This window comes from Diadema antillarum, unplaced genomic scaffold (genome assembly GCF_040938485.1).
Source record: "Diadema antillarum isolate AM-2024a unplaced genomic scaffold, OU_Dant_1.0 seq00000980_RagTag, whole genome shotgun sequence".
Lineage (NCBI taxonomy): Eukaryota > Metazoa > Echinodermata > Echinoidea > Diadematoida > Diadematidae > Diadema > Diadema antillarum.
The window spans coordinates 1,059,625-1,075,000 of NW_027271820.1; the positions used below are offsets into that span (position 1 = coordinate 1,059,625).

The 15,376-nt window shown below is 36.7% G+C and overlaps 1 protein-coding gene across 1 annotated transcript in view; it reads right to left on the minus strand.

Annotated features, from left to right (window-relative positions):
- Window positions 1-9,885, minus strand: part of LOC139742121 (uncharacterized) — a 45,917-nt gene extending 36,032 nt beyond the window's left edge. The window contains exons 1-2 of the mRNA XM_071652692.1: window positions 9,788-9,885; window positions 7,222-7,422 (exon numbers count right to left, since the gene is read on the minus strand). Coding sequence (XP_071508793.1) covers window positions 7,222-7,422; window positions 9,788-9,856 — 270 coding nt within the window. The 5' untranslated portion in view covers window positions 9,857-9,885. The remainder of the gene's footprint in view (window positions 1-7,221; window positions 7,423-9,787) is intronic.
- Between the last annotated feature and the right edge of the window lie 5,491 nt (window positions 9,886-15,376).

Consider the following 15,376-nt stretch of genomic DNA (forward strand, 5'->3'; position numbering starts at 1 on the left):
GCGCTCTTCTTTGTCGCCGATCGGCGACCATGGCACGTCAGCACTAAGGTCGCCGTTCGGCGACCATGGCACGTTAAGAGTTAATTGCAAAATGAGCTAAGCGCCATTTTTAAACATTTCAAAGTAAGTCCACAATCAGATAGAGCAAAATACAACCTTTCCAGTAATACCTCACTTGTGACATAACAAGGAATATTCTAGAAGTTATGCTTAAAAATATCCTGTATTTTTTTTTATTATTTCCTTTGTTTTTTAGCAGCTTTAATCACAAATATCTCAACTTAACAAGAATAGAGTTAGCTCATTTTGCAATATAACTCATACACATACACATATAAGAAGAGGAATGGTGTCTTCCCTCATAAATATTCACCAAATTACTCTCTTTTGAAGTAAAATAAGCAAGAACATTTTATATTCTTTTCAACTAAGTATGGTAGCATTGTGACAACTTTATTAGTGATGTTGCCTTTTCAGGGAGTAGTGCCAGTAGATAGACTACCAATTTTTAAAAATGAAGTTTTGACCATAAATCTAATGGAGAGTTATGACATCAATACCTAATCAAATTTACATCTTATGAAGGCATGTGGAACACTATCAAATTTCATAATTTCCTTTATGTCGGATTTTCATAATACACTTGATGAAATTATCACTTTGATTTAACTCCATTCTTTAAACCAAATTTTACCATAAGGTGGCATTTATGCTGAGTTATGTGATAATTAAATATCACAACATAAAAGAAAAAATTACACAATCATAAAATATATAAAACAGATATAAATGGATGCATATTTCATATGATGTATCAACTTATCTCAGCTTAGTCAAGACATTGTAAGTAAATAGAGCAGCTGATAGTTTCCCTGATAAAGATGACGGTAAGAAATTAATATTCCATGCCTTCGCTTCATGATTACATTCCACCGTGATCTTATCAAGTAAGAAGTCAAAGCATTTCAGGTTACGTGGCATCCCAAATTCAAAACACAACATGGCTGGTCTTTGATAAAAACAGGGTGCATTGATGCTTTCGCAGAAAACTAATCAAATGAAATGGCATAAACACCAATAGACAGCATGGATGTATTATTTATCTAGAGCATTTGATTCATATACTGAAATTGAAGAATACTATGAGGTCTCAGAAATTGTCAAAAGAATATTAACAACATCAATGTTAAACCCCAGACAATTCACTGTAAATTTGAATCCACCCCCACCGCTGTGATAAATGTCACATTTACATGAAATGAAAGATTAGGGCAAACAGTTCTTGGAAAGTCTTGTGAAAGACTGCTACCACCCTTTTACTGCTTGTCCATTTTTTATAAAAACATATAAAGGTTTTGATTGCAAAATGAGTTAAGTCCATTCTTGACAAATTGAGAAATTTGCATTAAACCTGTTAAAAACAAGGAAATTAATAAGAAAATATGATATATTTTCAATCATAACTTTACAAAAATTCCTTGTTATGCAACAAGTGAGGTACGATTGGAAAGGTCTTATTTTGTTCTATCTGATGATGGAATTACTTCAAAATGTTTTAAAAATGTAGCTTATCCTGTTTTGTGCAGATTATTGCAAATGTCAATAACTACAGTGAACATCTCACGGAGAGATGCTTAAAGCTGATTGGTTAGTTGCCGAGGTCCTGTCTGTATGAGTGCAGTCATTGTATGCTGCAATAGTTATAAATTAAGTGCCATGGGATACACTGTATAGGACTTCAGTACAGATATGTAAATGATATTTCATCGAAAATAATGCTAAGCAGCATAACCACATCTATGATGCAGCTCTTAAGTGATTGCATTTGAAATTCTGATCTGATTATACACAATTACTGCCGTATGGATACAAGTACTATCTAATGCAGCATGATGATACATGCATGTGTGTATATTATCCATTCAAACACCAAATGGGATCCCAAACAAGCTTTACGGGGAAAGCAAAAAACATTTTCCTAATGTTTGTATAATTGCCAGAAGGTGATAAATTACTGCTTCCCCTAGCATATGATAAAAATATAAATCATGATTGCGATTCACTTCTCTTTGTATCTATGCGATTGAAAAGGACAAAGACATTGCAACAGTTCCTGGAACGTAGCAATGACAGCATCATAAAAACTTTACAATATTGACTAATAATATGGAAACATTAATACTGTAATACCTGATGATGCAAACATTACTGTAGGGAAAAAATAAACTGCAAAATGAGATGATGCAACTGAAAATATTATAATAAATTTATGAAGAGAATATAAAGAGTTTATATCTTTTCTAACTTTCCACTAAATCATAAAGTTCCCAAAAAAAAAATGGAACTACATATAAATATCTGGATAGTTTTATGAAGAATGGTATCATACTGTTTAACATTAAACTTCAAAACCAATTTTCTCAACACTGCCATTAACTATCTACTGCCTACTTTCTTACTATATCTGTCATAGGTTTTTTTTTTTAAAGGAAATCAGAAAATTGTACAGCATTGAAATGCTGCAAGGCTAAAAAATGAAGCAATACAAAACTAAGAATTGATTTCCTTTTTTTCAATTCCAACAGGCTTTCACAGCAAAAATTGCCATATCATCAATTTAAAATCATTTGCAACTGAAAAACATTTTCCTACAATGTTTTTATCTCTTTTGATGAGGAAATTGCATCTTGAAGTAGCAGGTGCACTGCACATTGTTGAAAAACTATAAACTTCTATGGCGGATTGGGGGGGGGGGGGGGGCACCCCTCTTTATTTTTGGTTTAAACAAAAGAAATAAACAGAAAAAAATGGGGGGGGGGGGTACATGCACCCCCTTTAATTCTGCAAAGGCGCCTCCCCTTTACGGAATTCCTGGATCCGCCCCTGAGTATACATGTCAACTTCACATGAACTGGAAAGGCATTGAGGTGACATCAGAATAAATGTCTTTATACATGATTTTGCATTTATGCTCACCTAGTAAAACATGTTTAGAGAATAGCCGATCATAAACATGATTTGCATTCCTGTTACACCTTTAAAGAGATATTGGCAACCATGAATGCACCCTTTTGTGCACTTTGAATTCGCATTATGAACACCGTTGATATCAAAATGAGTCGAGGATGCAACTGTGTTTTGAACTACACACATTTCCAAAGTCTGATAATGGCCCAAAAAGTTCAACATAAACACACCCTAAGAATCACAAGGGGGATGGACACACACACAAACCACACACACTCCCACCAATCATCCTAGGAATTATCTGATTCCCTTGAGACTTGAACCCAGGACCTGTCATGTCTGAGAAAGGTACTCTACCATTGTACCTCTTTGTTTACACCCTTAGACGCGGCCCTCCTTCGGCATTCCTCCCTAATAACATCTTTCATGCTGTAACATTAACGTTAGTCTACACATTTCTGTCCCTTTCCCCAAAACCTGAGTTACATTCACTCATCAATGTGTGTGCGTGTCTACAATAAAACCCCGAGATTTGAGATCAAAGTAAAGTAAACAGGGTCTGTGGGATACATCTATCAAGATGAGCTGTGGTTATGATCAGCACACCAGCAAATTACCACCTCTTTCATATTATTGGACAGATTATGATGAAGAGATGAACTTTCACAGAGAAGAACCTAGAGTGTTTCCAGTGTTTTTAAGAGATGAATTCTGTGTGCAAGAGATCCTGAACATTACTATAATAATCATTCAGAATATACAGTAATTCCTCAAAAGAACCTTGTAATGAAATAGATCATATTGAAGATGTGATACATATTGGTCAATTCTTAATGTCCATACCAATGACTATACAACTTCCTATCTTTTTCTCAACTCTTAAAACTGTCCCAATTCTTTCTTCCTCTCAATCTTTCTCCCTCTCTCTTGCTCTCTCTTTATCTATCTATCTCTCTATCCATCTATCTCTTTCTCTCTCTTTTTCTATCTATCTATCTATCTACCTATCTATCTATCTATCTATCTCCTTCTCTCTCTCTTTTCCTCTCTATCTATCAAGCTATCTATCTATTTATTTACAATGTATCTATCTATTTATCTCTCACCATATCCCTCTTTGTTTCTTCCAATTTATCTACAAATATCTGTCTTTGTTTTTGACACATAAAATGTTTTAAATGTACTTTATAAATGATATCGTTTTACACAGCCACTGGCACGTCAAACCTGACTAATTCTAGGGAATACCAGGCCTGAATTCTTGGATCTGACACACACACACACATGGCACACATGCAGACATGAGCTATTAGTCTCTAGCGGTGAAGGGGGTCACGCTGCCCTCGCTCTTTGGGTCCCGGGGAATGCCTTCATCTGCACGTTCACCAGTCCCAGAGGGGGGAGAGCTGATTTACAATGTGTGAGTACACATTTCTACAATCTCTCCATTCTTCAGCACCTTTTCTCTCCGTTTTTCTTTTTTTTATTCTCTACATCACCCCAAGTCTAGGAAAGCTTTGTGTGCACAGAAGGCCTTCAAACAGTGTGGATAAAAATGTAAATAGAAAACTTGGTGGTGAGATGAGAGAATAGGCTAAATTTATTCAATGGAAAAGAAAAGAACTGATGAATATTTTGGACATTCTCACACATTCTAACATAGACTGTAGTATAAAAGTTTAATAGACACAGATGGAGAATTAGTGGGATAGTTTAAAACACATTCCTAATTAATCTTTACTGTAATGCAAACCTGCACATCCACTGTTTAAACTTGCATATATGATTTTGATAAGTTTGTTTTTCTTTCATAAAATCACATGACCAGTCTCCTCTGCCTGTTCACTCAGAAGTTGCCAACTTTAAAATGATTCTTATATGTATTGTCTCTTGTTCTTTGACACCCAATACGCAAACTTATTATACTGTAACCTTCACATTCAACTGGCATTTGCCTTCTGTTGTTATATATTTACAACCATGAATTTGTGGTATCTGTAATTCAATAATTCTTTCATTTTGCTAGTGTGTCTCTACCTTTCTCCATCACTTTCTAAAATTTGACACATTTCCTGGATAATTTCATCATTTTTTCACCCTCTTTATGCATATTCCCCATCCTGTGATAAAAGTGGTTTCACCCAAAACTGTAGTAAAATGATATGCAAATGCCAAGGTGATGAATCAATCTTGAAAGTACAAACTTAAAGTAGGAATGCACTTTTTTGTTGACCCCTCTACTGTCAACCCACTTTCAGCAGACTCTCTTCAAAGCTATCAATGAGAAATTTGACACATCATGAAATATTGTTACAGAAAAAAAGCCATTATTTTCACTCACAATCCAGTAGGTGGGCACGGAATTCACCCCTTGCTATCTAGTGTCCCTGTCATATAGATGTAGTTCAATCAATTTTGGCCCCACAGGTAGTAATAACAGGCTGCAATAACCATACAATGGTGATCACTTTCAACCACCATATGAATACTTATCAAATCTATCACACACCTGCTGATTCAAAATGTCATGGCTTAGTTTAAATTATCATTCACATGTCCATCCTATGAATGATTCCTAAAACCTTGTCCTTGAAACGAAATGAAATTGTATCTTCTTCATTGGCTTGCTTGATTACATCTCCATGATAAAAGCACCTTAATTATCTGGCAATGACTGCCTATATTCTCATGCTATCTTCATATTACCATGAAAATGATTTATATTCACATATAAATTTCAGAGCTTTTTTTCCATTGTGAAACTTGAAGTCATATTCAAACTTTCTGTCATCAATATTTTCTCTTTGACAAGTAATTTTATAGAGAAGGTGGAAGGAGTTATAGCTTTGTAGGTCAGTTTAGAACAAAGATTGAAGTCACCCAAATGCAGGATTCTATGTTTTTCTAAACATTACATTACAAAATAAGAAGTGAAAAGGATGACGGTCATTACTATCTAAATACAATATTTATGTTTCAACTCCTGAGAAAGTGTATATGAAGATGTGACTTTATATCTAGAATTATTGTTGATTTCATGTTACAAAGGAAAAGTGGCAAATGGGTATATATGACCTTTAACCCTTTGCTGCTTGGACAGTTCACAGGAACTAGTGTACAATGTATTTGTGTGTATTTGTGTGATAATTTCTACGATCATAGGCCCGTGTCTATGTGTGTGACGTGAATTTCTTTGCCTGGGTCATAATCTCCCTTTCATGTGTTTGTATAGCACACTCAGTATTACTGCCTCATAGATCTTATAATACCATAAAAGTGGATATTTTTGCATTTTGGAAATTTTTTGCACATTCTGTACTGTACATGCAATTAACAATAAAACAAAAGTGCACTAATTCTTTGCTTGTTATAAGTAACATCATTTCATATATTTGATTCCACAAAATTAAAAACACATAAAAATTGTTTTACCTGGGCAAGCACACACACAAAAATAATTATCTCATTTGAAAGCAACAGGTTAACACAACTCGAAGCAAAAATCATTAACTAATATAAAAATGCAGTAACTGCTGCTGTGAGGGATCAAAACCATCCCTGGCTATCGGGCAGAAGCTTGATAGTCTAGTGGATATAATGTCTGTCAAGCAAATCAGGTGATCATGGGTTCAAATCTCACTACCAGAGTATATATGCCCATGATTTTTATCATGGCTATCACTCAAAAACATAGAAGAGTTGGGGTGTGTTTAGTATATGTTGATGAAGAGAAATTTGTCAATCAGTTGCAGCAGTGTACTGTATGTCCCCCCGAAAACTACAATGGGACCCTTTGCAATGATAACTTTAAAAATAGTGAATCAATCAAAATACAATTTCAGGGTATAAAACTGTACCTTAATCTTATTACCCACATCTTGCAGAAAACCCCATCCCATTTGTTTCAGTGGTCAAAGAGAAATGAGGAGTTTTGTAGAGCATGTCAGGAATCCCTTCCTTCCAAGTTCTGTCCATTATGTTCACACATTAATATGCAGTTCCAAGAGCATCCAAGTGCTCAAAACTTGGAAGAATCACATCCACGACATGCTTCACAACGATTCACATTTCTCTGTGACCACTTAACCAAACTGAATGGGGTTTTCTGCACAATAAAGGTACGATATCATATTTTTGTAGACCCTGAAATAGCATTCAGACAGTTTAATCATATTGGAAGTTTTCAATGCAAAAATCTGATTGTAATTTTTTTAGGACATACTGTATAAAGTGCTAATGAATTTCTCTGCTTACCTTGTTAGGCATATGAAGAGGGACTCCCTTCTTGAGGAAGGCTAATGCTGTCTCCGGGTGACCACACTGTGAGGCAATGTGCATCAGTGTGCTGCCATCTTTAGTCCTGGCTGAGACGTTGGCTTTAAACTTGTCCACCAAGAGTTCCACCACTCCTGTGTGTCCATTCTCTGCTGCTATATGAAGAGGTGACCGGTCCAGCTGGGATGGGCAATAATGATACAACAATGTCACCATGATAGCACACAGAACTGTGCAAAAATACTATATGCGCCATATATTTCGCGAGTCTAAATTTTCGCGAATCGGGAATTTCCAACGATTTAGTGAGTGGTTAAATTCACGATCGTGGAGTCCTGTACTGAGCGGAGAAGTGTACACATGTACATAACATTCACATCGGGATCAGAGTCAATATTTTTGCGTGTCTTTAATTTTGCGAATAGCACCTGTCTCGCGAAATTTGCGAAAATAAATATTTGGCGTATACAGTATAAGAGTGTCCCCCTCCCCCAAAAAGACAATACTGTATAAGTGGAAATTTTAATGGTGTTGAAATTTTCGTGCATTTCAAGCAACCAGAAACTAGCACAAAAATAAAAGTACTCGAATATTTTTGCTTGCCATATGTTCCAGTAGTTGATGTCTTGATTCTGCGGAATTAAAACACATGAAACTATTCTTACCCCATCGAGTGCGAAAAATAAGTTGCGCAAAAATATCCGCTTTTACAGTATGCCCATTTACATTACATGGAACATGACACGGATCATAACCTTTCACGAAGCTTGAGCCTGAGAGATATTTAAGTCCTTGAATGCTATACATCTTGACAATGAGTCCTTTAGTTTTCGTGTGAGGTAGCCCAAAATTAGTGCACAGCTGAACATCATTCCATTAATTTTATCATTTAGAATTATGATTTTACCCAATAAATTACTGGCATTGATCAGAGCACTAACAGGAATAGAAATAGCAGAAGTTTACACAAGAAAAATCATCTGGTTTTGAAAAGATTCCTGAATCAACTAATCTAATTTCTATGATATTCACAGAGGTGTCTTCCCTTTCCCACGACTCCAAAACCCCACAAAGATAAATTTTAGTCCTTACTTAGCAAGTGTAAAACATAAGTATTTCTTTTTCCATGAAGCAAGCTGAAATACTCATAGAATAACTGACAAAACACTAGCTGAGTCCTTCAGGACTATTACACGTATCTACAATAGAAATTGATAAAATGTGACCCGCTACAACAAAAGGCTCCGAAAGTCGGGGAGGACAATTTTCTGAAAATGGCATGACATTATTCCCTTACTCTTCTACTTTAATTTCATATATAGCACAACTCATAAAAGTACTCGGTTGCGGAGATATCTATGATTTTATTAGCCCATGTCAAGTAGTTGAAGAAATTAGAATTTCGAGAAAAACTCCTTCAAAATTTTTCTTCCGACGCTATCATGATCTACAACAAAAGGCTCCGAAAGTCGGGGGAGGACAATTTTCTGAAAATGGCATGACATTATTCCCTTACTCTTCTACTTTAATTTCAGATACAGCACAACTCATAAAAGTACTCGGTTGCGGAGATATCGATGATTTTATTAGCGCATGTAAAGTGGTTGAGGAAATTAGAGTTTTGAGAAAAACTCCTTCAAAGTTTTCCTTCCGACACTATCGTGATCAAGGGGAGGCGAGACAGTTTTCACTGCTTGACAATGGACCTCCACGATGTTCATTCAAGCTTTGTGCCAGTGGTCTACGCATGACCAATCAATAATCAGAATGCCACGCACTGACCAATAAGATCACTCCCTCATTGCTAGAGGCGGAGTCTAGCTGCAGCGCTAAATCCAAATCTTCGGACATCTTTCTGTTACGTTGAAAGTCGGAAAGTCATGGCCCGGAAAAATGCTGATTTCTTGCCTTTCCTTTGATCATTCAGATTCCAAATTACGGCAGATGATTGACAAAACATTAGACTACAAAATTATGCCAAAAGCAGAAATCCAGTTGTTTTGACCAATTTTGATGATGTGACATCAAACGTGATTTTCTCGGCTCAGCTGTCAGCGACTTTAGGATCCTTTTGTTGTAGCGGGTCACAAATGTAAAATTTGCCAAGCACTGTAACACGCCAAATGTCACTTGCCAGAGAAAGTAATATAGATTGGTGAGATTTGTTTTTTTATCATAGCCCTGAAAAAAGGTGGCAATTTTAGTCCAAGATGATAGAAAAACACTGAAGGATTATAAGAATTCAAATGAAATACAGAAAAAGGAACACAATTTCTCAGTAAGGCTGAACTCATTGGTTGATTGAGACAGAGTAGATGCCATTTTCAGATGGAACTAGTGTCAAAGTGATAGAATTTGAAGATTGCAGAATCTTCCCAATCTTCTTCCCTCTTTTTTTTTCTGACAAGAAAAACCTGTTTCAATGTCAACCCAGTTGAAAATCAATACTCGTGGCTGGCAGAGCCGAGCAAGAGTAAACATTTTCATGAGAGGACGACCAGCTTGGGCTAAAATGACATTAAGTGCTCAGAATCCTTGGACTCACCTTGTCATAAATGTTGGGGTTAGCTTTCATCTGGTAGAGGAACTTGAGTGCTGTCTCATCTCCCGTCATGGCTGATATATGGAGCGGTGTGTGGCCATCACCCTGTGGGCAATCAGGCATGTTGACAGCTCACACAAAACGCCAAGTAAAGAAAGCTGAAATTCTTGCCTTGTGTGAACAGCTCTGTATCATATTTTTTCTCTCCTGAAAACCCAAATACTCTTGTGCACAAAATTATTCGCAAGTTACAAAATGTATGTGAGTGGACAAGAGCAAATAATGTGTCTTTAGTTATCTAGAAAACTAAGTATATGCTTGTTAGTAATAAATCAAATAATTCAAATATGGATATTTGTTTTGGGGAAACTGTCCTAAAAAGTGTTTAATATATAAAAACTTATTGGAATTACAGCAGATGGCTTTTTTTTTTTGGGGGGGGGGATTTCATATTGATTAGGTTTGTAAAATTAACAAAGAAAAGAAACCTAGAATTCTTGCCCTGTGTGAATAGTCCTGTAGTATAGATTGTGCCTGAGCAGACAGGATCTTTCACACTGACAGTAAACATCATATCGATATTTCATACAATTGTAATATTGTGGAATTCTGGTATTCCGATATTTTGAAGTTACAAGAAACTATGCCAAGAGCTACCTGGAATTATTAGCAGACAAATCACATCTCAGAGGAACATGATTCTTCTACATTTATGTGAAGCTTTGAAAATAATTTGTAGTGAGAACTCTCCCTGCAGAAAAAAAAAAGTCACTAATTATCTAATATGACTACAACTCAATGCCTAGGCTCCTTCCCATGAAAATATGTGAAACAAGGAGGTCCATGTATCATACACCTCCTTGTCATGAAGTGATATGCTGTTTTATCATAATCCCCTTCGTATTTGGGATTTCAATTCAGAAGGACAGTTATAAATTACCAAGAATAAGGCATAGAAGCATTCCTTTGAACCTACAAAATGTACAACTCATTTGTAATTGGGTGGTGAAGGTGATGGAATGTAAGTTTTTGCATCTAAATAGTTTTTTAAAAATTCATCAAACTGTAATTCCAGACTTAAAACAGGTTAACAAGAAGTAGTTTTCCACATAGGAAGGCTGATTTTGTAACAACCTTCTATCCAAAGATAACCTCTCCCCTAACTTACCCCCTGTACCCTGAAACCTCAATCCTCAGCAAGATTTGGGAACATAAATCATATAGGAGAAGGAAATATAGAGTTATATTCTCTTTTTGTGTGAGTATAAAAACCTACATTCTTGAGGTCCACGGGACTCCCACAGTCAACAAAGAGTTTGATGCAATCCAGGTCCTTTTTGCGGCAGGCGATGTGGAGGGCCGTGTCTCCATTTCCATCCTTGGAGTGTTTCAGCTGATCCTCCTTGAAGTTTGACAGGAGTTCTTTACACACCGCGATGTTGGATGCCTGGACTGCCAGGAACAGGGGTATCGCTCCATCCTGCAGGAGGCATACAGACATTGAATTCTTACAGTGGTTCTGATGTAATTCCCAAATCAAAGGATAAGTTCACCTTCATAGACATGTGGGTTGAGTGAATGCAGCAGTGATAGTAGAACACGTCGGTGAGAGTTTGAGGAAAATCGGACAATCTGTTCAAAAGTTATGAATTTTTGAAGTTTCTGCTCAGTCACGGCTGAATGAGAAGACTACTATAGCTTGTGATGTCACATGTGTACAACAATATAAAGAAAGTGTAAAGAAAATTAAACATAATATTTTCACTTTTCTTGCATAACAAAAGAACACTTGACTTCTCTCTTTCAGAAGGTAAGGGCAATAATATTACCCTTAACATACATCAATGACAAGTCAAAGAAATGTGCACTTTATTCAAAAAGTAAAGTTTTGTAAAATTATCTTTTGATTTTCCTTATATCGTTCTACGCATGTGACATCATACATTATAGTAGTCTTCTCATCCAGCAGTGATTGCGCAGATACTTTAAAAATTCATAACTTTTGAACGGATTGTTGGATTTCCCTAAAACTTTCACTGATGTGTTCTACTAATATTGTTGCATTCACTCAATCCACACATGTATACATGAAGGTGGACTTGTCCTTTAACCCTTACGAACCTCTATTCACTAAAGGGAGCACTAAATATCACAAAATCTAATCTCTTTAAATTAATGACTCTTGCATTGAGTTGATTGTATTGTAACTGATGGACAAATCGTCCTTCATTGACTTAAGAATACATAGATTATTCAGTGTTTTAGTATTAGCCATGATAAAAATCATGGCCATACACATTCAGGTTGGACTTGAACCAACGACATCCTGATTGCTAGACAGGAGTCATATCCACTGGACTACGGATCTTCAGCCCAATACCGAGTGATGGTTAGGACCTCTTCAAAAGCGCATACTGTGTGTTTATTCATCAGACATGACGCCTGTCCAGCAATCAGGGGTCATTGGTTCAAGTCCAAGCCAAGTATGTGCACCGATGATTTCCACCATGGCTACATGTATTACTTTAACACTGAATAATCATATATTTACATCAACAGAGCATGGCCGGCGGAACCGTGGGGGCCGTGGGGGGCCCGGGCCCCCACGCTTTTTGTGCACCATACAAAGGAATACATAAGGTGTCAGCACTTTGGGCCCCCACACTTTTTTTTTACCCGGAAGTACGTAAGTAGCACTAAATAGAAATAGATAGAGATCTTGAAGTGTGAGCGCGGTAAAGTTATGTTTTTCTACTGAAGACCTTTATTTGTTATTGTTTATTTGTTTTTGAGCTGAGGACCTTCTTCATTTTTTTTTTTTTTTTGCTTGTCAGCTGAAGAAACCCGGAAATGGAAGGGGAGAGATGGGCTGAGGACCTTTTTTTTTTTTTTTTTTTGCTTGTTAGCTCATGAAACCCGGAAGTGGGCCCCCACACTTTTGAAAACGCTCTGCTGGGCCTGTAGAGGGCACTTAATCAATCAACTGCAATATCATGCTTTTTATCATATTGATTATGTACCTTAATGGAAGTAAAGTGGGATAAAGTGATACAAGTATGATCTTAGCCAGACAAAGAATACATACATTTTCATAAAGGCTACCGGCAATCCACGTGAGCACACTACACAGAAACTCACGTGTACAGGCAGCTGAATGTGTGATTATTTCATGTTATTTGTAAGAGGCAGGGACAAGTAAGGCAGGGCCTGAAAGGTTTATTTGATAAATTATGACCTCATCACGCAAACTTCAAATGTTGCATTTTTCCCCCACAAAGTGCAATTTCCTATCTATTATGTTCAATCACTCAATACATTATGAAGTGGAGAGTCTCGTATTGAAAGCAACTCTGAAACAGCCCTATTACATTAGCAAAATGATATCTCCAGATTTTTTTTATTCTTTTTAATATACTCCAGGGTCATTGTACTTTAACTGCGCAGCAGTTTGCTCATAATGTTTGCATTAATGATGCCTAGAGCCATCAGTGAGGAACATCATAGTAAAGTACATGAAAGGTATAACGGATGTGCTGCAGAATTCATAAAACAAGTAATGCCCTGTAAAACCACCACCATGCCACTGTCTTATAAATACAAAACAAAACAGATTTCACACTAATGAGAAACTGGAGCATCATTTGTGCCTGCCTACTCCAAGCCAATCACAAATAGATCCACAAAAGGAAAACATGATGATCGATGCCGGAATAATACCAGAATTATCATCAAATATTCCTAGAGAAGAACAGAAGTAATCAGGCTAATGTACAGAGGACAAAAGTGGACTATAGCATCACCCATTATCCTGCCTTTGCAGGGGAGGAACGATGTCAATATATCAGGATTATCAGAAGTCACAGAGCTTAGGAGACTGATACATTTGGGCACTGATTTTCCATGACTCTGAATGTCGTTACCAGGGACTGACTGCACAAGTCATGCCCACTGTCACAGGGCTCTGCTGTCTTCTGGTCGTTAGTCTTGACTGCCAGACTAAAGAAGCAAACACTTTCTCTTTCTTCTTTCATTTCCATGATGGGAGGGAGATATCTGATCCCCTTTTCATACTTGATACATACATTGTAAGTCGGCACACAGTTCCAGTAGTTCTGCTGCTTTACAGACACAGTTTGCTGACCACTAGTACCATAGTTTTATTGATTAAACATTGTTCTTGGTATGAATTTAACATGTATATTCTTGATTGTATGCAGGCCAAAGAGTTGATCATGTGATCCTCTTTACTTTGCTATAAACCAGCACACTTATGAACCTGATACTACATAATATCTGGACTTATCAAATTGTTAAAATACGATGGTCCTATAAAGCACTTTCTTGCTGTCTTTGTTCATATCATATCCTCTTCTATTGAAGAGAATTGGTTTGGATCCAAATCATTCACTAACTCCCTAGGTTTTTCATACAATAACAAATGTGACAATGAAGGATGTTTCTATATTAAAATGTATGTCTACAGTAAGGCCGATCCACTTGGATATGTCAGGTCTGCAATTACAAAGAGGTAGCACAGGGTCTAGTTCACAAAGACTAGTTCTTTTTACTCCCTCAAACAAGACTCAAAGTCAAGGAACTGAGAGGTAATAACAATGGGGTCAAAGGTCGCAAGTGAATGAATGAACCCTGGCTGGAATGTGACACTGCTGGAGGGTGCACCACTTCTCACCTTTATCACGCAGATCAACATCACCATCTTTCCACAAATCCCCTCCGAACATCGATTCAAACATCACAGCTGCCACTTTGCATTGGCTCCGTCATACGAATGGATTGCCCAAATTGGAGTAGCCACATTCACCCCTCATTACTTTGACCTCCTCCCCCTTCCCCCCTCCTTCACCTCTCCCCCCCCCCCCCCCTCCGTTCCTTTGAAACCCCTCCGCACTGATCTGTAAGGACAGCAAAATGACAAGATATATTAGCCCACTTTCCAGGCCTGATCTGAGGTCGTGTTAAACCCAATGCATTGTTGTCAGATCCAATTAGATCTAAAAGACACTAATGGTACAGGGAGGATCGTATGGACGCATCTGGGAAACTAAGAGCACAAAACAATAACAAAAAAAAATTAGGTGAAGAGAATTATATGATAGTATTATTATAGCCCACATGAAAGATATTTCTGTTTAAGGGAATGAGATCTTTCTTAAAATAGAAAAATTGAATAGATCAGGGGCTGATTTCAACACCGTGGAGGCTCTATTCCAACCCCAAGCCCCTCTCTACCTATCCCCCTTCACTCTATTCAGAGATGGTAGGTTTTCATTTATACATTCATTCATTCATTCATTCATTTATTCATTCATTCATTCATTCATTCATTCATTCATTCATTCATACATTCATTAATTCATTCATACATTCATTCATTCATTCATTCATACATTCATTCATTCATTCATTCATATATTCATTCATTCATTCATTCATACATTCATTCATTCATTCATTCATTCATTCATTCATTCATTCATTCATTCATACATTCATTAATTAATTCATTCATTCATACATTCATTCATACATTCATTCATTCATTCATTCATTCATTCATTCATTAATTCATAC